General features: G+C 37.3%; 1 protein-coding gene across 1 annotated transcript; it reads left to right on the forward strand.

Annotated features, from left to right (window-relative positions):
• Positions 1–1,092: 1,092 nt before the first annotated feature.
• Positions 1,093–22,684, forward strand: LOC139942531 (uncharacterized). Its single transcript, XM_071939354.1, has 18 exons — positions 1,093–1,190; positions 1,821–1,931; positions 2,497–2,865; positions 3,586–3,696; positions 9,096–9,209; positions 9,735–9,966; positions 10,261–10,376; positions 10,841–10,945; positions 11,331–11,678; positions 12,978–13,097; positions 13,677–13,793; positions 15,105–15,225; positions 15,955–16,026; positions 17,160–17,231; positions 17,451–17,522; positions 17,752–17,823; positions 18,703–18,786; positions 19,049–22,684. The coding sequence occupies exons 2-18, from the start codon at positions 1,910–1,912 to the stop codon at positions 20,232–20,234; spliced, it is 3,333 nt and encodes a 1,110-aa protein (XP_071795455.1). The 5' UTR covers positions 1,093–1,190; positions 1,821–1,909; the 3' UTR covers positions 20,235–22,684.
• Positions 22,685–23,780: the final 1,096 nt, after the last annotated feature.

Genomic DNA, 23,780 nt, shown 5'->3' on the forward strand with positions numbered 1-23,780 from the left:
TATAACTGGTGAGTATAATTATTTCTTCTGATAATCAATGATGGTTTTTTTTTAAAACTGTTTTCTGTTGTCTCTATTCATTTCCCCCATACCTTGTTTTAACTTTCATGAATATTGACTTTTGTTTGTACCATACACTGATGTGTATAAGCACTGTATACTCGGTGCTTTCCCGAGTCCTTTGAATTTATGTAAAAATAAAACTCAATTCAGCATCTCTAAGGCGGCGAAGCTTTTATTTGTGCAATATCAACCAAGCAATAATAATAGTAAGAAAAATCACAAAAGATATGCCTACAAGCAGTATCAACCAAGCAACAGTATATATTATTATAAACAAAAACATGAAAAAGATATGCCTGCAAGCATCTGTAACCTTATTTCTGACGTTGTGGGCAACCCTCAAATAAAAACACCACAAGTTAATTAACTATTAAGCATCTTGACACGTTAGGTAATATCGTCAAAGACTAGTTCTCTCACTTAGTGTTATAAATATAGTTATTATGCACAAACAAAAACTTGTGAAAATCATGGCTCAATTGGTCATCGAAGTTGCAAGAGAATAATGAAAGAAAAAACACCCTTGTTGCATTACTTTGTGTGCTTTCAGATGCATTTTATTTGAGTGAGAAATAAACTCAAAAACTTACTTCTGAGGGAGCCGGGCCTCAAAATGCTTTACACTTTTCAACAGCTCATTGCTCGTAACCAAGTATTTTCTTTTGCTAAACATTATTTTGAGTAATTACAAATAAGGTCGAGTTCCTTTAAAAAAAAGTGATTCGTTGTAGGATGTCCTACCTTCGAGCGACTTCATGTTACAAAATCAGTTTCTATGGACATAAATCCTCAGTCAACACCAAATTCTGACATATCACGAGGCACTGAGTTACTAGGTAACGACTTATAAATTGTTCGTCTTGGATGAGTAGGTTGTTGCCGTTGATGTGGGGAAGAGTTTGTTTCAGGCCATGAACTATTTTATTTGCTTGATAGCAAAGATCCTTAGGGCTGGCAATCAGCTCTTTTTTTCCTCATTAATTTTGAAACAATTTTGTATGGATATTTTTTTTTAGAATGTGATGACGAGGAGTTTTCGTGCCCTTCTGGTTTACATTGCGTTAACACATCGTCTGTTTGTGATGGGAGGAAACACTGTGCTGCTCACGAAGACGAGATAGGATGTGGTAAGGTCCAGCTACGGTTTTTTTCCATATGTAAATCGCCAGACAAACAAGACCTGAAGAAGGCCCACCAGTTTTTGTTTACTTATATTGATAATTATCAATCATTTTAATGTTTTTATTTGGTTATGTAGTGGTTGAGATCCAAACAATCTTGTATTAAGAAAGCCTCATTAAAGAAAAATATCAAAATAATACATCCTTTTTTCTTCTTTCCAACTCACACCTGTTATCTTTATGTGGTTCATTATCCCTAGCCGTTTAACTGGATCAAGAAAACCCGTAGAAGAGCTATAGCTCACCCATTAAGTTTAATAACCTATTTGTTTTTTTATTTCTGTTTTTTTCCCTGAAAACGTTACTTATGATACAACATTTTGGTGTGTATGCTGTGATTGTTCAAACAAAACCGGTAGGGGAGATGGCCTTGGCTTGCAATTCAAACCGGACTTTCGTTGGAGGGACGCATATGCATTCGAAAACAAAAAAAACACATCTTTTTACAGAAAAAAGAGGAGCGAATAATTAAGGGAAGGACATTGTTAGTATATTTACGAGAACAATAATGTAAACACAGATCGTTATGATAAACTTATCAATACGACCTTGAAATAGTGTTTGTATTATTTTTAGCAGAGTGTGATGATCATCACTACGCATGCGCGTCAGGAGACTGTATTCCGAGGTATCAGAGATGTAACGGGAGGTTAAACTGTGACGACATGACCGATGAGCTCTATTGCGGTAAGAACCAACCTAAAACCTAGTGGCTAGTAGTGTATATTACGGGAAAGCAAGATAAAAAACATCCTTTTCATCTGACAACTAACACCTGTTATCTTTATGTAATTCCTTTTCCAAACAGTAGTTTTAATTGACCGATGAGTTGTATTGCGGTAGAAATCAACCTAAAAGAACCAGTGGATTTGAGTCTCAAGTATGGACAAGCTAAATTAACGTTATATGATAGAATAACACATCCTTTAAACCCTACAATTTACACCTGCAATTCATGTAGTTCCTTTAAAAGCAAAAGACAAACAAACACTTAAACAGTTCGGCTATCACGTTACACATCACTTCCACTTTATCGGGGAAAACATGTTTGAAAAAAAGTGTACATTAATTTTTGTAAATAAAAGAAGAAAAAAAAATCATAAATCCATATTATGACTGCTTGAGGAAATGTTGTGGGTTGAAAATTAGTCGACCCGCAAGTTATCCCGAGGGTGCCCTATTTGAACAATTAAACACTCAGACAAAACTTGTAGTATAAACATGTTGGTACCTCTATTTTTTTTTTCTTCAGGTTTATGTGCCAATGAAACAATAGTAACAACCACCGGTGTCCCTCGCTCTCTAATCCAGCAAGTCGATACAAACCTGGTATGCATTTGGCTCATAACCTCTGACCTCGGGTTCAGGGTTCAACTGGAGTTCATCGAAATCCCCTATTGTGAAATTGTCATCGGCGAGGGCATGTTTTCATCAGGAAACGTCTCCAGGGTGATATCTGTACCAAAAGAAACGCCTCACGTTTGGTCGTTCCCGCTATTTTTATCGCTAAGTGGACCGTCTGTTTGGATAAGGAAGAGTGGGTGCATACTGTACTCATTCTTCCCCTCTGCTAAAAAATACAACACCACAAGAATCAACATCAGGCAGTACACCGTAAAGGGTAAGGCTTCTCTGAATTGGTAAATAAACAAATGAAATTCACTTTTAATTGTTTAAATAATGATACATAATTGTTGTTTAAAAATACACGGTGTCAATCACCCGTTAAAGCCCGAGTTTGACACACTCGGGTACTTACTCACTGGTTTACTCAATACGACCCTTTCCCTGCATGTTGACTAGCACGTTAATTTCTCAAGAGTTATTATCTTCAATTCAATTCAATTCAATTCAAAAAACTTTATTTATCCTTTACAGGCAATTACAACAGTAGACCAGCTCAATATAAAAATATTAAGAGAAATATACAATATACAAAAATATAAAAATATAACGTTTACTTGACAAAATGACAAGGCAGATTAAAACCACAGCAGGTCTATATCTTTGAAATATCTATACATTGATTTGCTGTTAAATAAATCTGGCAAAGATATTTCGTTATTTCACTTTTGTTATTTGTTGTCAACTGTATGCCCAAATATTATTGTCGACATGAAAAATAAATATCCATTGAATATTGAATTGAATACTGAATAAAAACATGACCACTTGTTCATGAGGCCTTAACACGTGGTTTAGGGTGGCAATGCATGACTGAGAGTGTACAGTATCAACACAATTCCATAGGTTCTTGTTTATAAGTATGTGTAAAACATTGTCAAGTTGCACCAATAGCATTGTATATAGTTCTGAGCAGACGATCATTTCTATGTTTTAGAATGTGGCCAAGGCGAATTTTCATGCACCTCGGGCCCAATATGCCTTCCTGAATCAGCAGTGTGTGACGGATGGGGAGACTGCCCTGAGAAAGAGGATGAATTTGGCTGTGGTGAGGATATCATATTAATTTTACATTACATTTCTTATAGTTGTTGGATAATCTTTTAGCATAAATGTTTAAAAACATTTCAAATGCATTATGTTTTGTATCATAGAGTAAGCAGGACAAGGCATTTGCAAAAATAAATAAAAAATACACGTTTAATGTAAGTTTACGAGTACGTAAGTACACAACACTGAACCCTGTGGAACGCCATTATGATTTTTTCAAACAGAAAAAAGGATAAAGTTGTTATAAACAAGTGTTGTTCGAGAACGGATGTGCTCACAAGAAATCCTTTCAAACTAAACATCCTTTGTCCTCACCACTTTACTCCTATTGGTTCATAGTCATCAATTGTTTCTGAAATAGAAACTTTGATTGGCTGTAATTTTCCTGCTTCTTTCTGGATCCTTCCCTTAATCCCTTTCCCCTCTCTTTTTCTATATATGTATTTGTTTGTACTTGTTTTATGCCTCTAAAGAAGGTCCGGTTAGGATCGAAAGCTAAGGCCATCTACCCTACTTATGTTATGTACATATATATTGTGTGATTTTTAGGCAGCAACTGTACTTGTATTACGTTTTGACATTGTGTGGGTTGCACACTTACAATGTCTTTAAAAGCACAGACACTATATGCAAGAAGTCTACAACTTTATAAGCCTTTTTATTTGTTCATCTGAAAGCAGACATAGTTGTGCAACAATGGTGTTTTTTTTTCGTTCATCATTCTTTTGCAACTTTGATGATCAATTTAGCCGAAACTTTCACAGGTTAGTTAGCTTATGCAAGTTCAATGTATGGACAGATCAAGTGAAAGTACTTTGAAAATTACCAAACTTAGCAGGTCCTTTAAAGCCATTGGACACTTTCAGTAAACAGTGTTGTCCAAAGGCCCACACTTCGTGTATCACAACTGATATAAAAAATAACAAACCTGTGAAAGTTTAGGCTCAATCGGTCATCGGAGTCGGGAGAAAATAACGGGGAAAACCAACCCTTGTTTCCGCACGTTTCGCCGTGTCATGACATGTGTTTAAAGCAAATCCGTAATTCTCGACAACGAGAATTGATAATTTGTTTAATGTTTTCTCGAAAAGTAAAGCATTTCATGGAATAATATTTCAAGAGAAGTCTTTCACCATTACCTTCTGTAAACCCTGTAAGTTATTTGTAAATAATGTGAACTTTTATTATTTGTTTCTGTTCCTAAAGTGTATAATGGCTTTAACATGAGTGATCAAAGAAAAGGAGTATGCTGACAATGCCTGGTTTGAAAGCCCACAATGTAGCTCTACTAAACATGTCTGAATATGTAGCAAGAAAACCAATCAAATCACACCACGGAAGTCATGTACAAGAAAGGTTTATAGTTAAATTGCGTTTCATGATATAGGGCTCGGGGAGTTGCACCAATCATTTCCTCTTAAAGGCACTGGACACTTTTCGGGTAAGGACTCGAAACAACAATTATATTACTTGGTAACAAACAACAGAGAACTGTTGATAGTATAAACCATTTTTAGGAAACGACTCCCTCTGAAGAAACGAAGTCTTTTAGATAATTTAAAGGCACTGGACACTTTTGGTAAGGACTCAACACAAATAGCATACAAACTTTATACTTGGTAATAAGCAACAAAGAGCTGTTGATAGTATAAACATTTTTAGAGATAATTTAGCCAAAAGTCTTTTATATTTTTTATTTCTTTTTTTTCAAACAACTCCGATGGCCCCCGACATAGAGCCGTAATTTTAAAATGTACATATATATTGTGTGATTTTTAGGCAGCAACTGTACTTGTATTACGTTTTGACATTGTGTGGGTTGCACACTTACAATGTCTTTAAAAGCACAGACACTATATGCAAGAAGTCTACAACTTTATAAGCCTTTTTATTTGTTCATCTGAAAGCAGACATAGTTGTGCAACAATGGTGTTTTTTTTTCGTTCATCATTCTTTTGCAACTTTGATGATCAATTTAGCCGAAACTTTCACAGGTTAGTTAGCTTATGCAAGTTCAATGTATGGACAGATCAAGTGAAAGTACTTTGAAAATTACCAAACTTAGCAGGTCCTTTAAAGCCATTGGACACTTTCAGTAAACAGTGTTGTCCAAAGGCCCACACTTCGTGTATCACAACTGATATAAAAAATAACAAACCTGTGAAAGTTTAGGCTCAATCGGTCATCGGAGTCGGGAGAAAATAACGGGGAAAACCAACCCTTGTTTCCGCACGTTTCGCCGTGTCATGACATGTGTTTAAAGCAAATCCGTAATTCTCGACAACGAGAATTGATAATTTGTTTAATGTTTTCTCGAAAAGTAAAACATTTCATGGAATAATATTTCAAGAGAAGTCTTTCACCATTACCTTCTGTAAACCCTGTAAGTTATTTGTAAATAATGTGAACTTTTATTATTTGTTTCTGTTCCTAAAGTGTATAATGGCTTTAACATGAGTGATCAAAGAAAAGGAGTATGCTGACAATGCCTGGTTTGAAAGCCCACAATGTAGCTCTACTAAACATGTCTGAATATGTAGCAAGAAAACCAATCAAATCACACCACGGAAGTCATGTACAAGAAAGGTTTATAGTTAAATTGCGTTTCATGATATAGGGCTCGGGGAGTTGCACCAATCATTTCCTCTTAAAGGCACTGGACACTTTTCGGGTAAGGACTCGAAACAACAATTATATTACTTGGTAACAAACAACAGAGAACTGTTGATAGTATAAACCATTTTTAGGAAACGACTCCCTCTGAAGAAACGAAGTCTTTTAGATAATTTAAAGGCACTGGACACTTTTGGTAAGGACTCAACACAAATAGCATACAAACTTTATACTTGGTAATAAGCAACAAAGAGCTGTTGATAGTATAAACATTTTTAGAGATAATTTAGCCAAAAGTCTTTTATATTTTTTATTTCTTTTTTTTCAAACAACTCCGATGGCCCCCGACATAGAGCCGTAATTTTAATACTTTAATTTCATGCATAATGGTGGGATATACTTGATGAGAAAATACTGGTCTTTGACTACCAAACGTGTCTACTACCTTTAGAGGGCGTGTACAACATTTTCAACATTGATGTTCACAGATTTTTAAACGTGTCCTGTGCCTTTAAACAAAGGATGGCAGGGAGTAAAATAATATCAACGTTAAAAGGTATACCGCGGAAATTAAAGTCACACAATACACTTTCTGTCACCAACAACAAATAGCTTTGAGTGCGCATTCAATTATGTTTCTGTCCCACTTTCACGAAAGGGTTTTGTCATTTCGTGTGAAGCAGTTGCCGTTTCTCATCCAATAACACACTAGATTTGATTATACCCCGCACTGCTACATATAATATATGGTCCACTGAATGGATGTAGGCCCCTACAATGTAGTTGTAAATCAAATCAATCATTGACAACTGTAGAGTGGGACCGAAAAGAGTAAATAATGCACCCTTTTCCTTTGGAGGCTTTTAAACTTGAATTGTTAAAAAAAAAAAAAAACATACAGGGCTGCATCTGACCTTAAAAATTACTAGCACTACTAAACGAATCAACGAAATACTAGAGAGCATAAGGCACTGCGTTTTCATTTACTGTTTAAAGTCGGTAGGATGTTCAAGATGGAAGTGCATATCAAAGATGCCTAACTTTTTGGTTTAGTAAACATTTCTTGAATGTCCATTGCTTTTGTTCTCCGTGTTGATGTTGCTGCTGCGGCTGCTGCTGCTTTTGTTGATGTTGTTGTTGTTGTTGTTGCCGTTGCCGTTGCCGTTGCCGTTGCCGTTGCCGTTGCCGTTGCCGTTGTTGTTGTTGTTGTTGTTGTTGTTGTTGTTGTTGTTGTTGTTGTTGTTGTTGTTGTTGTTGTTGTTGTTGTTGTTGTTGTTGTTGTTGTTGTTGTTGTTGTTGTTGTTGTTGTTGTTGTTGTTGTTGTTGTTGTTGTTGTTGTTGTTGTTGTTGTTGTTGTTGTTGTTGTTGTTGTTGTTGTTGTTGTTGTTGTTGTTGTTGTTGTTGTTGTTGTTGTTGTTGTTGTTGTTGTTGTTGTTGTTGTTGTTGTTGTTGTTGTTGTTGTTTTTGTTGTTCTTCCACTATTAATTTTCCTCATGCTTATTAAAGTTTTTATTTAATCCGAGACTTTTTGTCAAACAGCATCTACCCAGTTCGTTTTATGTCTTTACCATTACGGTGAAAGACATTGATTTCCACTGCTCAAAGATGGACAGTTTGCTTGAACAGTGCTGTATTAAATTTATTATTACGATCAACCCATAAATACTCTCCTTGAAGATTTCCTAAACAATGCGTTCGGCAAGCTTTAATGAAACGATTCCAAGCAATCATCCTCGTTAAATGCTGTAAAGACCCACGTTTATTTCTTCCAAAGCATCGGGGGTTTGTATTAAAGCCTTTTATTTGGAAGAACGAGAAAACTGAATAAGTGAATAGTTATTAAAAGAAAGACCGTAATTAAGATTAAAAGTTTTCCAACTTACATTTCAACATCGATAAAGAACACCGCTGGTTATTCCTGATGACTGAATAAGAAAATAGTTACTAAAGGAAATACAATAGTTAAGATTAAAAGGTTTTTCTGGCCTGTTTCTACGGTCTGATTGTCATTGCTATCTTCTGGAAGAGCTTTATTGGACTGGCAGTGATTAATAGGAGTAAGGCCGATAATGTACAAATATTACTGATGAGGCCTTGATATTCCGAACAGATGAAAACCTAACAAAAAGAGGAAAACAAAAAACAGGGATTTTTGTTTTAACAAGATTCTGCATCAGTGATGGATGAACTGATTTTGAACGCACAAGATTTATTGCTTGCAGATATCAATAATGAACATGTGCAAATACACGTTTAAAGGTACATTGCGGAAGTGGTAAGAAAAAAAAACTCTTCTAAGATCACAGATTTACATAAAACTTACACGGTCTATAGAAGAAAACGTCACTGGAAATAATAATGTATGAAATGTCATATTTGATGAGAAGTATTTAACACTAATCTCCCGTTTGGATTTTTGTTTAATTCTTCTTCTTTTTTTTGTCGATGTCATGCAAAATGTGGATTCGTTTTTTCACTTTTTGTCCTCGTCACCCAGATGGTCGATCGGTCTCAAACTCTAAATATTCCAAAATATAATGTACACTTAAAAAAACAACATAACGTTGGCTATGATTGTGTTATGTTGTTCTTTTAAGTGTACATTATATTTTGGAATATTTTTGTTTTAGTTACTTTGTTTATTATGTGACATTAATTATTTACACCTCCATAATATCATATCTTGTAAATAACCTCTTCGTGTCTTTATAACTGCCACCATGAAATTAATATTTGTTGAATTGAAATAAAACAGTGCGCATTTTCTCTATTTCTTCGTACTAGGTGAATGCAGCGAAGATCAGTTTTCCTGTCGAAATGGAACAGGCTGCGTACATAAGTCAAATTTATGTGACGCCAGCAATGACTGCACCGACCTTTCTGATGAATTCGATTGTGGTAAATGACAAAGTAACATTGAGTTATTCTTTCAAATGATAATTACAGAACAAATATCATATGACAGACAAAGTTTCAGCCTATGTAAATACAATTGGTTTCAAAAATGTGATATTTCTTGTAGCTTTGAATTTTGTGAAGAGTTAAAAAGACGGAAACCAACCACTAAAAACAAACCCACACAGCTACAGACCCATAAACAAACCCACACCGACTAGCAAACACAATTACAGTAAACCTCCCCCAAACTACCCCCCCCCCAAAAAAAAAAAAAAACAAAAAAAAAACTGACACCACATTCCTCCAAAGAAACAACAAAATAATTTCCCTAACATCCTATCCAGACAAAAAACAATAACAAACAATTGTTTTATTCCACACAATTTTTGAAATTCATTTACCTTTAGAACCATAGTGTTTGTTGTAGAACCCTAGTGTTCCCCACGGAGGCAGTAACTGATGCGGATACGAAGTAATGATAGTTTCTTTTCTTTGTTTTCTTTGTTTTTTTCTTTTTACTCCTAGGTCTGTGCCGAAATGGTCACATTAAGCTAAACAGTGATGAAAGCACATTGGTTTCTACACCTCGTTGGCCTCTCAACTATCCTAAACAAACACACTGCCAGTGGCTCCTGGTAGCAGAAGTGGGATACCGTGTTGTTGTGACTTTCTTGGAGTTTCATTTAGAACAGGGGTACGATTTCCTGCACATCGGCAACGGGAAATCTTTCCAGGATGCCTACCTTAAAATATCCGGGTAAGTTTCAGTGGTTAAGAAGAAGAAACAATTATTAATACTGCCGCTAAAGGATTTATATGTGTGGCATGCAATGGCCGAGTGATTTAGAGTGCCCATGTGGCAGGAGATTCTAGTGTGCCCCTCCCCCGGTGATTTTGTCAGTACAAAATCTGATATCGCCCCCTTTCGAAACATCTCCTTTATCCCACGTTAACTTCAAATAATTGGGACATAATTTCGTGGAACACCAGACTAAAACTGCTGAGTTTGTGCGTTTCGGTCTTACCTGATAATAATTACATTTTTTTTCAGACTCAAGTTTCCGCAAAAAACTGCCTCAAAACAAAACGAACTGTTTTTGCTTTTCACATCCGACTATGGTGTAGAAGAAATGGGGTTCAAGCTCGAGATCTCGCAGAGTCAAGAAGGTATTGTGTGCTTAAATTCGAATATTAGTATACTTTTCATTACAGTAGTGAACTAAATTCGCTCAATGTAATATGTACCATTGTTTGCATAGCTAGTAAATTTTCTATGGATAAGTTGCATAGTGTTGGGAACTAGTGTTTGTTTGTTTGTTTTTTCTAGATATCTTCCCGTTAAAAGGGAACTCGGCAAACTCCCATCAATGATATATGAAAATGTAAAGCAAGCATCGGCCATACTCTTCCATCAAACAATGGATTAGCGTATATGATTATGAATTGCACAAATCAAGACAATGTAATTCAGGTAACGACAATATTGTATTCTAGATATCGGTAAATCAATGGTTGACTTCGTAGGATTCGAACCCACAACCTTGTGATTGCAAGTCTTGCAGTCTAACCACAGGAAGAAATTTGTTGACATAGTATGCCTTTTTATACTTCATTTTATACCTATCTTTCAGTGAGTTGTGAGATAAATGAAGTACCCTGTGGTGAGTCGTCAGATCAGCTCGTGTGTGTACAGAACAATACTTCAGAAAGAGGTCGCCCTTTCTGCTTTCCTCCAGGTTAGTGTGGGGTTGTCATGGACCAGCTGGTAAGAGCACCGAACTCAAACTATGATGGTTCCGTTCAGCAGAGTGCAGGGTTCGAGTCCCGGAGGTGACACTTGTGCCCTTGTGAGCAAGACACTTGATTTTAACTGCATCTCTTCACCTAGGGTGCAAATGGGTAGGCCCCCTACCTGTGAGGGCAGAGATGGTTCTTGTGATTGATTCAGCCTAGTAGTGCATAAATTTGCTGAGATGGTTTCAAGGATTTATTTTAGTACCAACACTGGCCTTTATTAGGGAAGTTGGTTCCAATGTGAATGTTATTTATAACAAGACTACTCGTAACTTCCCTTACCTTTTTTTATCCACTATTATTAAACTTTTGTGTACTGCTTTGCAGGTTTATGTGGACTCAGGGAAATATATTTGGACGATGGACCTCGTGATTTAAAGTCACCTGGTTTCCCATCCAATTACCCCCCAAACATTGCCTGCTGGTGGCGAGTGTACCCTCACCGGGCAGCCAACAAGAGCGTACTTATCATCGGTGTGGTAACATTTCAAACCGAGTTACAGCACGACGTATTACGCATCGAGTCGTACGGTCAGGAAAACAAGTCGTTCGCATTACACGGAGCGACAAAGGTGCGATCAATCTTCCTGAAGTCAGAAGACGAGGTACAACTTTCGTTTGTTGGAGACTCGACGGTGGAACGTGTTGGTTTTCATCTACAAATGAGTACAGGAGGTAAATAACAATGCCGGTCTGGCATTCAACGTTAAGGCACTGGACACTATTGGTAATTACTTAAAATAATTATTAGCATAACACCTTACTTGGTAACGAGTAATGTGACGAAGTTGATAGTATAACACATTGTGAGAAACTGCTCCCTCTGAAGCGACGAAGTTTTCGAGAAAGAAGTAATTTTCCACGACTTTGATTTCGATACCTCAGAATTAGATTTTGAGGTCTCTAAATCAAGCATCTGAGAGCACACAACTTCGTAAGGGTGTTTTTCCTTCTTTTATGGTTATCTCGCAACTTCGGCGACCAATATTGAGCTCAAAGTTTCACAGATTTGTTATTTTATGCATATGTTGAGATACACCAAGTGAGAAGACTGATCTTTGGCAGATACCAATAGTGTCCACTGTATTTAACTGTTAATTCACACTCCACTCATCAAAACACACTATATTAGTAACAAAAGCTTTATTTTGACAAAATACCACTTCCAGGTAACCTTAAGTTTTTTTCCAACTTCTTTCTCGTGGCCCCATTAACCGACTGAGCTGCTGTTTTAAGTTTTCGTACATTTATTGGTTAATTCACATCAAGTGTACTTTATGAATACTGGTCCTTGGGAATTACCAATGTGACACGTGCTTTAATGGCTGAATTATTACGTCCAAACCGACTCCATTGTAGTGATAAAACACCATTTACGTCAAAACATCTCGTGCTCAGAACAGACAAGAGAAACTTGAGTCATAAACCACGCACATAATGACACAGAAATATATTTGCCCAATCCTTCATTCTAATATTTTGTGATTACAGTCGACTTTAAATATATCTAACGCTGGTACTGGACAAAATTACCCCTTAATAAAAGGTTAGGTTTGGTAAGACCAAGAACCCAGAAACTAGGTTAATGGCATTTGGGAGTTCAGAACGTACTCTGTATAGACCTATAAGGTGCCTTTTATAACGAAGGTTGACTGTAACTGTTTGTGTGCAGAATTTGTGTTCACCTGTTTTTCTTCACAAACTTGACGAGTAATGTCGTTAATGTACTTCTACAGTTAAACTAGGCTTTTTTTGTATAAATGGTAAATTTTTAGTGTAATTTTTATATTACATATTTTTAGACACGCAAAACCAAAACGAATTTCACTGTACTAATATTTGTTTTCTTTACAAGTGACAATAAATTATTATTCTATTGTTCTATTTTATTCTATGATATACATGTTCATTAACAGTATGTAGGGATTCATGTCATAGCCCTTAAATGTGAAAAAAATTCCGAATTTTGTACAGATAATTCATCTTGCGGAAGTGACGCTCTTGACTGCTTGGATGGTTCGTGTGTGCTGGACAGCGCCAGATGTGATGGAATCAAAGATTGTCAGAGGACAGAAGTAGACGAAGACAATTGCAGTGAGATATCTTTGATTAAACTAGTTGAAGTTTAGAGTTCCAACCAAAGAGTAAACAAATCATTGCATGTTAAAACCAGTAAATGTGATTTAGGTGGATATTATAATTTTTCTAGTTGTATGTACGCAACTTCTCAAAAAGTAACTCAGTCCAACATTGTAGTTTGACATGATGCGGTTTGCAACATTGGTATACTTGAAATCACATTGCTATAGTTAAACCCCTTTCACAATGTACCTCATGCGAAACGACAACAATATTTTGTTCCAATTCTCTTGCAAAATCTTGCTACATTTTACAGTCATGCTAAAACTATAAAGCAATGGACCTAAATGTAAATTTCTGTCGTGTGAATAGTACTTTAGTCAACAGACAGTTTGCAAATCATTGCTTGCTAAAATACCAACGTAAACAAATTAATTCGATTGAAGGTGGACAATTACTCATCTGGTTGTCTCTACAGCACATCTGCAGCCTAACATGTATGGAAGATTGTGTGACATGATGTTTTCAACACCGAATATTTTTTTTTGTAATGACATTGCTAGTTAGTCTAATTATTGTTGGTTTTACTCCTAGAGAATATACAATGTCCAGATTTTTACCAGTGCCATAACACAACGGAGTGCAAATACAGATCAGTCATTTGCAACGGACACGTAGACTGCCCTACTGGGGATGACGAAGAGGAATGTGGTAAGTCTATGGTTATAAAATCTATTCGGGTAATACTTCGTAAAAAGAAACTACAGTCTCCTGACGATGATTAGAGAGCAAGCTATTTGAAACATTGAGACCAATAATAACTCACTCCGCGGTGGTTAATAGCGATTCTCTATAGTCGAAAGTAGTAGTCCCACCCGATTTTCTACATTCCGCTCTGGTAGTAGTTAACAAAGCAGGGCAGTTCTTTTCAGAACTTGGAAGTCTCCCGAAATCCGAATATGTACTCTGCGACAGTTAAGCAAAACGGTACTCCAAAAACGTAATCTACCTGGCAAGAAGACACACACACGATGTTACCGCAAACCAAATACATTGATACCTCTCCATGCGTTGCCTCGAATCCCGTAAACTATAGAATGTTTAATAACTAACCGGTACGCCGCGGGGCTAATATAAGGCGCCACCAAGAGCTTGGTAAAATAATTGGTCATCGCACTTTCTCATATAGTTGTCTGATTTACTGCTTAAGTGTTCATAGTTGGTAGGATCCTGCAAAACTAAATCAGTTATAATCTGCAGAAGCATCTCAGTGGGATTTTTGTAAAAAGACCTATGAAAGAGGACAATCGAAACGAAAGACGATCAAACCACCCTCAGAATAACGCTCGACTTGCACAAGTTTTATAGGCCTACGACAAGAAAATACCAGCTGAAAATGGAGTTAAACAAACTAAACAAGTTCAAATATAACTCCAGAACAAGCCATGGCAGAGATACGCCATCTGTACCTTAAAGGCCTAAGTAACATCCTAAATCATGCATTATGAATACGGTGCATTTGACACTATTGTGGACACTATTGGTAATTACTCAAAATAATTGTTGGCAAAAAACCTTTCTTGGTGACAAGTAATGGGGAGAGTTTGGTGGTAAAAACATTGTGAGAAACAGCTCCCTCTGAAGTGCCATAGTTTTGGAGAAAGAAGTAATTTTCCACGAATTTGATTTCGAGACCTCAAGTCTAGAACTTGAGGTCTCGAAATCAACCATCTAAACGCACACAACTTCGTGTGACAAGGGTGTTTTCTTCTTTCATTATTATCTCGCAACTTTGATGACCGATTGAGCTCAAATTTTCACAGGTTTGTTATTTTATGCATATGTTGAGATACACCAACTGTGAAGGCTAGTCTTTGACAATTACCAATAGTGTCCACTGCCTTTAATATGCCTGAGCTATCTCCGCATCCGAAACGAAATTGACTTTTAGGGCCACTTATGCACCCTGATGATGATTTGCAGAGTCTTAACTGTTCTTAACTTATTCTTGTCTCAACATAGACCAGCATTGTCCTTCTAGGTGTACTTGTGACTACGATAAGAAGATGGAATTGGTGGTTAATTGTGATGAAGGTTGGGATGAGCAAACCGTCCTAGACATCGTCAAGATTACAAAGCGACTGTAAGTAAAACAATAGAGTTGGTCTTCACATCATTTAAAGGAACACGTTGCCTTGGATCGGACGAGTTGGTCTATAAAAAGCGTTTGTAACCGTTTTTTATAGAATGCATATGGTTGGAAAGATGTTGTAAAAGTAGAATACAATGATCCACACAAGTTTGCCTCGAAATTGCGTGGTTTTCCTTCTACTGTGCGAACTAACACGGTCGGCCATTTATGGGAGTCAAAATGTTGACTCCCATAAATGGCTGACCGTGTTAGTCGACGAGGTAAAAGGAAAACCGTGCAATTTCGAGGCATGTTTGTGTGGATCATTGTATTCTACTTTTACAACATCTTTCTACCCATATGCATTTTATTAAAAACGGTTTCAAACGTTTTTCAAAGACCAACTCGACCGATCCAAGGCAACGTGTTCCTTTAAGATATACCGTACAAGTGTTATACGTTTTTTTTAGCAGACTTTGCTATCGGACCCTTGCCTGTAACTCTTGACTGTCTAAAGGCAGTATAAAGACTCATGAACTCCAAATGTTAAGTAAACAACACTTGGTATTATTGTTATTACACACACCATTGTTTCTCAATGTATAAATAGTTAAATAAAAAATACAAACAAATAGTTAAAGAATATTATACATAATATTAATGTCAAATATTTAAGTTATTTTCTCTTCGTTAATTTTGTTGTTGTTCTCTTTTCTCGTGACTTACCAATTTATTGCATAGGACGCTGTCTGGAGCTAACATAAGTAGTCTCAAACCTGGCTTATTCAAAGACTTTCTGCACTTGAAGGCACTGTGAGTTTGAAACATAATAACACATATACAATTTCTCCAATGAACTATACTTGTTGTTTTTATTGTTCATTTGACTAGGCATGTAAAACCTCCGGATTTCACAGACAATATTATTCTGCAATTACTTTTCAGTACTTTTTTTGCTTGTTCATTGACTTCGATGTGTTCTTTTGATGTACTGTTGTGTTTCAGGTAGACCTATCCATTTCAAGATTGCATTGTTAACAAATGTATGATTCCATTTAAATTAATGTAGAAATTGTCATTGCTTTTCTGTACTGAGTCTTGATTTTTTACTTTCATTTTCTTCTAGCATTGTCTACAACTACCATTAGACTCTGATTGATTCGTTGTACATTTGTTTATCTTATGATCCTCCATAGATCTATACATTTCTTGTATGGTTTCGTCTTATGCTTTGTTTATGCCTCTTTCCCGTGTTTTGTTTTCTAAATGTATTTTCATTAATACTAATTTGGTTGATGTTCATTTATTTACGTACAAAATGCTTAACCAGTTAGTATTTGCCATAAGGGAGCATTAATTGTCCTCGATTTTTTGCTTCTTAGTTTATAATGTTTCTTCTTTCACTTCTATAATTATTATGTTTTGTTTTTCTTAGTAGGTCATAGTGGCTCTTTTTTTGTTTTTATTCTGTCTCAAAATCTATTTTGCCTTTGCTGTAAATGTTTATTTTGTTAGGTTTCTTGGTAGTATTTTGAATGTTGGGTCTTACACATGTAGGACGACATGTTTGTTTAAACGACAGTTAAAATGTTGTATAGACCGGACAATTTTAAACGTATATAATTGTAAAACAATTGCAAATTAAACGGTGCATTATTTCATTATTCCTTGTGTGTAATTGTTCGGTTGCCAATATTTACTGATAAGGTTTTCTTATGAACGATTCCATCGTATTAGGTTTCACATGCATTATCAATTTTTTTATTATTTTTTTTTAAAGTTTTTTTAGAGCGCTTGATAATAAATAGCTGCATAAATAATAAAGTCATAGGCCTAAGTAACATCCTAAATCATGCATTATGAATACGGTGCATTTGACTATGTAATTCCTCCAGTTGTGTGCTTTCTTTTACTTTTTATTTGTTGTTCTATTGGTGTTTTGTTAGATCGCTGTCTGGAAATGACATTCATCGTGTGCTCCCTGGAGCTTTTGTTGGTCTCTCAAACCTCACATATCTGTAAGTAATTCTTACGTGACCTTATAGTCACATGACTTGTAATCAGTTCAACCCGATGCAGTCAAACCATAGAGTTCCTTGCTCTACCGAACGGAAATATTATGAGGGTCGGATCTGTGTTATGATTTAGGGGTACACTCTTGGGAGTTTCACACCCCATAAGGAACGCTATCTTCTTTCTTCCTCTTTGAAATATTTTTTTTTATTTTCTGTTTGAAGGGAGATCTCCAATAATCCAATCAAGTCACTTGAAGGTATGGCTTTCATGGAATTACAAAATCTGCAAACCATGTGAGTTTTGTCAACCGCATAATAGACAATTACATTATTTGTTTATTATATCTGTTACCCTTTCTTTGTTTTGCTTGAACAAATCTAAAATGTTTTGTGTTGTTTATTTGTTTTGTTGTAAAATATTAATTGTTTTTGCAGATTGATGCAAAGTTATACCGTGCACGATAATTGGCAGAGGGTTTCTTGTCCTAAATGTGCCCCTACTTTACCACACTCTTATACACAGGTTAGCAACGAATATTTCTCTGGAACACCTACAGACAGGGGCATTTAACGGACTCCGCAGTCTAATAACACTGTAAGTATTAATTTTTTATTTTTTATATTTAAACATTATCGTAAACCCTATGGTGTGGGTATCATATATAGTAGTAATTTTGGGATACCACGGTGTTTGTGGTTTGGGTTACACGCCGTTTCGAACAGCTATAATGGGTCGTTATTAAAAGGGAGGTAGTAGGTTGTCCGTCGAATCAGACGATGACGTCTTTGCACACTCAGTGGGTCCGCTTGTGGCTGTATAGTCCAATTCGAGAGCGGCACATCTGGCAATGGACCTTCCCATGAAATATGCTAATTACATCCACGCAAGCGTACAGACCCTGTTGGTTGGCAAACGCCATAGAGTTGTGCACTAAGCAGACGCGCAATCGCGTCTGCGTCACGCACCCATACAAAACAGCGCGATGTTCCCTCATTTTGCCAACCAAAACGTTAGTGCGCACGCGCTACGTGTAATTTACATATTTCATGGGAAGGGTCTATTGTCCAGGTACAGCTGGCACAGCTGCAGCTGCAGCTGCAGCCTTTCTCCTCTCTCGGGCAGTATTCAGGCCAGCTCTTCTCGGCTCCTCAAAGCCGACAAGGGCCTGACGTGTGAGGGCGCGCCAATCTGGATGATTTTGAGCACACTGTTCAAACTACTTGGGAGGAATGACAGAAAGTGTGATGTTATATTTCCACGCAACCAATAACGGTATACGTCTGGTAATCGCACTTAAAAAAAGGACAATACAAACCTTTGGTTAGAAAGTCTACAACAGCGTTTGAGCATTTTGAGAAACCTTTTTACTTCGAAGAAATGTGGTTGTGTAAAAAGATAACAGTTGTTAGTGTCCCAAATGTTAAACCTTTGTTTTCGCTAAAACTGTGGTTTTACTTTGTTTCTGTCTTGCAGGGCATTGCTAAGAAGCAAGTCGAATGATGATACTGTCCTGGTGGATAAAGGTGCTGTGATAGACCTGGTTAGCCTGGACAAATTGTGAGCATAACAAATATACTTTAATTAAAAAAAAAATGCCTTTCATTAAGTTAGCAATATTAAGGATATTGGATGTGTTCGGTATTACGTGTTGAGAAAACCTTTTTTTATTAGCTGGAATACGGGAGTAGGTGTGTTTTTACAAAGACTGCCTGTCTGGTAGTGAGGCTGTATGTCACCAGTGATAGTTATTTTAGTAATGTTATGGGAATAAGTCCACGATTTTATTTGAAGAATAAGCTTGGACTTGTTACCATTGCAGGTACGTTGATGACTTCAGACTCTGTTGTGAGTTTGTTTCTTTACCTTCCTTCCAAGCTTCCCAATGTCACACCACTGAGTTGCAACCTCCATTGAACCTATGCGGAAGTCTCATGCAGAACGACCTCCTCCGCGTGTCTATGTGGGTTCTTGGACTAAGCGCCCTCATCGGCAATGCAGTGGTCATCATCACGAGATCAGTAGACACTGATAAGTCCAAACCGAGCAGCAGGAAGATCAGTCATTCCATTATGGTTCTCAATCTGGCCATTTCAGACTTCATGATGGGTGTCTATATGCTGATTATCGCTGGTGCAGATCTCCACTTTGGGGAGAAATACTCACAAGTTGCCAAGGAATGGCGGTCGTCAGGACTATGTAAACTAGCTGGCGTCTTGTCGGTCATGTCGAGCGAAGCGTCGGTGTTTATCGTTACCTTGATAAGTGTCGACTGTTTCCACGGAATCGTGTATCCGTTTAGCTCCAGGAGGCTTCGTAAGAAGTCGACCACAATTCTGATTCTTTTGATTTGGCTGTTGTCTCTTGGTCTGAGTGTCGGACCCACGGTCTCGGGTAGTGGCTTGGAATCGGATATCTACGGGTTGTCCGATGTGTGCATAGGGCTACCACTCCTCACCAAACCAACCAGTATTGAAATCAAAGAGGGCGCTATTGATGGCTCTTTCGGGAACAGGACAGTCTCGATTCAAGTCGCAACGGGGAAGAAACCAGCCTGGATCTTCTCGATCATTCTATTCCTCGGGGTGAACTTGGCTTGCTTCATGGTGGTGCTCTTCTGCTACATAATGATATTCGTCAAGGTTAAACGCGCAGCAAATAAAGTCCGCATGGCCGCGCATCGGGATCGAGAAATCAAAATGGCCGTCAAAATGGCGCTAATAGTTGGTACGGACTTTGCGTGTTGGATGCCTGTCATCATTATGGGGATACTATCACAGTCTGGGGCGGTAGTCATTGGTCCTGACATCTACGCTTGGACTGTCGTCTTTATCCTCCCGATCAACTCGTCTCTAAACCCGTACCTCTACACGCTTTTTACGTCTATATCAGAGCGCAGGTCCAGAGCCCGGAATTCATCTACCTTTTCCAGAACAATGAAGTCCATGGACACTTTGAGCTTAAGTGTTTCAACCAAAGCAATCAAACCTGCTCAAGATGTTCAGTAGAAAACATTGAAGACGTAATACATTAATTTGTCACCCTTTGATTTTCTAGTGTACAGTAAATGTAACTCAGTGAGATTAACAGGCTTGACCTAGCGGTTAGGAACACCGGACTCAATCTCTGGTGTTTCTGATTAACAGAGTGTGCGTTTGAGTCCTAGTCGCGACACTTTGCAAGACGCTTAACATTGATGCTTTTTCCTTCGGATGGGATGTAATGCTGTTGGTCTCGTGTGTTGAAGAGCCCAGTGCACTTTATCGAAAAGAGAGGGGGTTCGCCCTGGTGTTTCTAGTTTGATTTGCAGCATATTAATGCGCCACAGCACCTTGTAAAGCAGTACATGGTGATTTGTTAAAGCCATTGGACCCTTTCGGTACAGACAAAAAAAAAAAGTTCATAGATTTACAAATAACTTACAGGGTTTACAGAAGGTAGTGGTGAAATACTTCTCTTGAAATATTATTCCATGAAATGCTTTACTTTTTGAGAAAACAGTAAAACAATATCAATTCTCGTTAACGAGAATTACGGATTTATTTTAAACACATGTCATGACACGGCGAAACGCGCGAATACAAGGGTGGGTTTTTCCGTTATTTTATTCTGACTCCGACGACCGATTAAGCCCAAATTTTCACAGGTTTGTTATTTTATATAGAAGTTGTGATACACGAAGTGTGGGCATGGACAATACTGTTTACCGAAAGGGTCCAATGGCTTTAAAAGGAGTATGTATCAAAATAAAAACGTAGTCCCACGTTGAAAGAAATACTGAATGTTGAAGCGCATTGAGCGTCACGTAGTGACAGATATGAACACTTTAATAATTATAAGAAATCACTATTATCATGAACATTTTGAAGTTTGGCGACAGTATACGTTTGTACGCACCCATTGAAGCACGTACAATATTTCGCCAGTTTTACACGAACCTTCGATTTCTTCGCATTGAATTGTATTGTTATTCCTGCACCTGAAACAATGTGTTTTCGCGATTTGTTTCGATCAACACATTTTTATATATAAAAATTGATAGTGAAGTTAGTCTATTATGGTTGTATGGAGTACCAAATGCATCAACGGGTCTTTTGTTAATGTAGGAAAATTGGTTTTCAAGTCTGTTCAACCCTGTGATGCAGGATGGCAGTAGCGTGACGTCCCTTCCAGAGATATTGAGAGAGTTGCGACATGGAGGGACCAGTTTTCTTTGGTCATGTGGTTGCTGGACGCCATGTTGTCTCCAAATGCAAAACAACCCAATGGGCAGACTAGTCTGGCACCCCGTATTCGCACATGCCTTTCTTGGGGAACAAAATGGCTTCTAATCGCAAGTTGTCGTAACTCTCCCAATACATGGCTCTGGTCCCTTCGTGACTGCGTGGGTTTTTCCATGATTGAATAGTTCTCTGGGAGTTTTCCCTTTCACATCATAAACTGAAATTTCCTCCATTTTCTTCTCTCCATGGAGTTCTTGGCCATGTTTAGTGTGATTGGGTTTACTGAGAGTCCTTTGTATAAGCATGGCATCAAAAACAAACAAAGAGTATAAAAAAAAAACACCCACAAAAACAGGCAAAGGCACATATCTACATACACACAAATCCCCAGGGACCCAATAAATTATCTAATGATTCTCTCTAATGATGGTAGCGTGGATTTTATGTAGCCCCCGGCCCCAGTGTAGACATACAGGAAGGCTACGGTAGTTACACATGTACCAAATATATTGCTGATAACACGATGAGTTTACACTGGGAAACTAATGCAGCCCAACTCCACTGATGTGACATTAGTAAAATAATCTATCTAATGATTAATGGCCGGTGTTTCGTTCATCCTTGAACGCATCAATGCTAATCAACCACTTTGTATATTTTTTTTATATAATATCGAAAACGTGACCGTTTGAAATGAAATGTTCACATGTTAGTTTTACTGTGTATTTTACATTTATTTAGGTTTAAAACAATCGAACGGTTCAACAAACCATATGTAAACCTTTTCATTAAATATTAAACTTTATACCGCAACCATAATTCCTTGCGGACCAGTACCTGCTATTAATCCTATAAGGAACACTTATGAAGCTAATGGATTTGGCTTTTAAAAAGCGGTCCGATAAAGACGGATGTGTTTCTTATCTACGGAGATTTTTAGGTTACATCGTGTTTAAAGAGCCTCCAATGTCGGGTAACATTTCTTGATGCCCTCATTTTCCAACAATAAGTGTCCTTAGAAAGAAAGGGAACATATGTCTTAAATTGTAGGTTAATACACGACAACCGATGGGGGGTAAGGCCGAGTCACACTGCAGCGAAACGATAACGATCATGACGCTAAGAGAACGCATTATTAGGTGTTCGGGCCAACAGCCCGGAACACCTCTTATTTTTGTTCGTTTTTTTTCTTTCTTTTTCTTCATACTTCTTCTTCTTCTTCTTCTGTCCGTCCCTTGTCCGCTAACAAAAGCGCATTTCCCAGACTCGTATGAACTTGAAACTTCACACATAGTTAGCGATTTATTAGGAGAAGAAACCGTGTGAGTTACGTCATGATGACGTCATCAAATCTTGAGCTATGAATATTCAAAGTTTATTAATTCAAAAAATCATAACTTTTGATCTACATGAGGGATTCTTACAATCGAAACATCATCGGAATCGTCATTGAAAACTCCGTAAACGCCCCACAGACATGACCCCATTTTGATGTTGTCTTCTGGCTCAAAAGAGAGGTTGAAAATTTCAAAATTCACGTCTAAAGACCAACGTAAATCCCCATTGGTATGTGCTTAAACATTGCACGTAGGCATACACACAACGTGTAGTGTATTATTAGCGGTGCAGCAGAGTCACGCTCCAGTGATCATCCATAGAGCGCGAAAAAGCTTCATGAAGAATAGTCTTCGTTCAAGGCAGTTAAAACATACATGCCCCTTACAGTCTTTTCTACAGTCGTCAATATTTCCTAAGTTCATATAACCTAAACTACATAAGCTATTTTGACAATCTATACATCATATGAAAGGGCGTTACGTACTTTACAGAAATGGATATGTTGGTGAACTTTCGTTGACCTTTTGACCTGTTTAAACCGGATGTGACTGTGAAATGATTTGAAAGGGCGTTGTTTATTGCCTTTTAGGTTGAAATATACATCCTTTGATGCTTAACCATCACAGCATACAAGTCTGGCAAAAAAAAATTAACGACACGTTGTAGAAAAATTCATCTTTATGGTTCACTGTTTTTGAACTACGTCATCACGTAAAGCCCAACCGAACACCGTATTTTTGTAATTAACAAAAATCTTCTGTCTAGTTATTGTTAATGTTGTAGCATAGTCAGTAAATCTCATTTGAGTGGTGTTGGCTCTATAACAACAGTTTGGTGTAGTTTTAGAAAGAGGTAGAACACATTTTTTGTATACATGTCTCTCGTTTAACGTATTGCAATGCCTCACTCCGTTTTACACTACACAACTTCTGTTGGTTGCTAAAAATGTGCAGTAAGCCTACGTTGGGAAAACGTTATACCTCAGTTGCAATG

Source organism: Asterias amurensis, chromosome 10, assembly GCF_032118995.1.
Source record: "Asterias amurensis chromosome 10, ASM3211899v1".
Taxonomy (NCBI): domain Eukaryota; kingdom Metazoa; phylum Echinodermata; class Asteroidea; order Forcipulatida; family Asteriidae; genus Asterias; species Asterias amurensis.

What these genes read in the sequence shown, in the direction of transcription:
- LOC139942531 (XM_071939354.1), top strand. Translation starts at nt 1,910, where the DNA reads ATGACCGATGAGCTCTATTGCG. An exon ending in GACCGATGAGCTCTATTGCG is followed by an intron (nt 1,932 to 2,496) that starts GTAAGAACCAAC and finishes TTTTTTCTTCAG; the next exon opens with GTTTATGTGCCAATGAAACA. An exon ending in AGTAGACGAAGACAATTGCA is followed by an intron (nt 13,098 to 13,676) that starts GTGAGATATCTT and finishes TTTTACTCCTAG; the next exon opens with AGAATATACAATGTCCAGAT.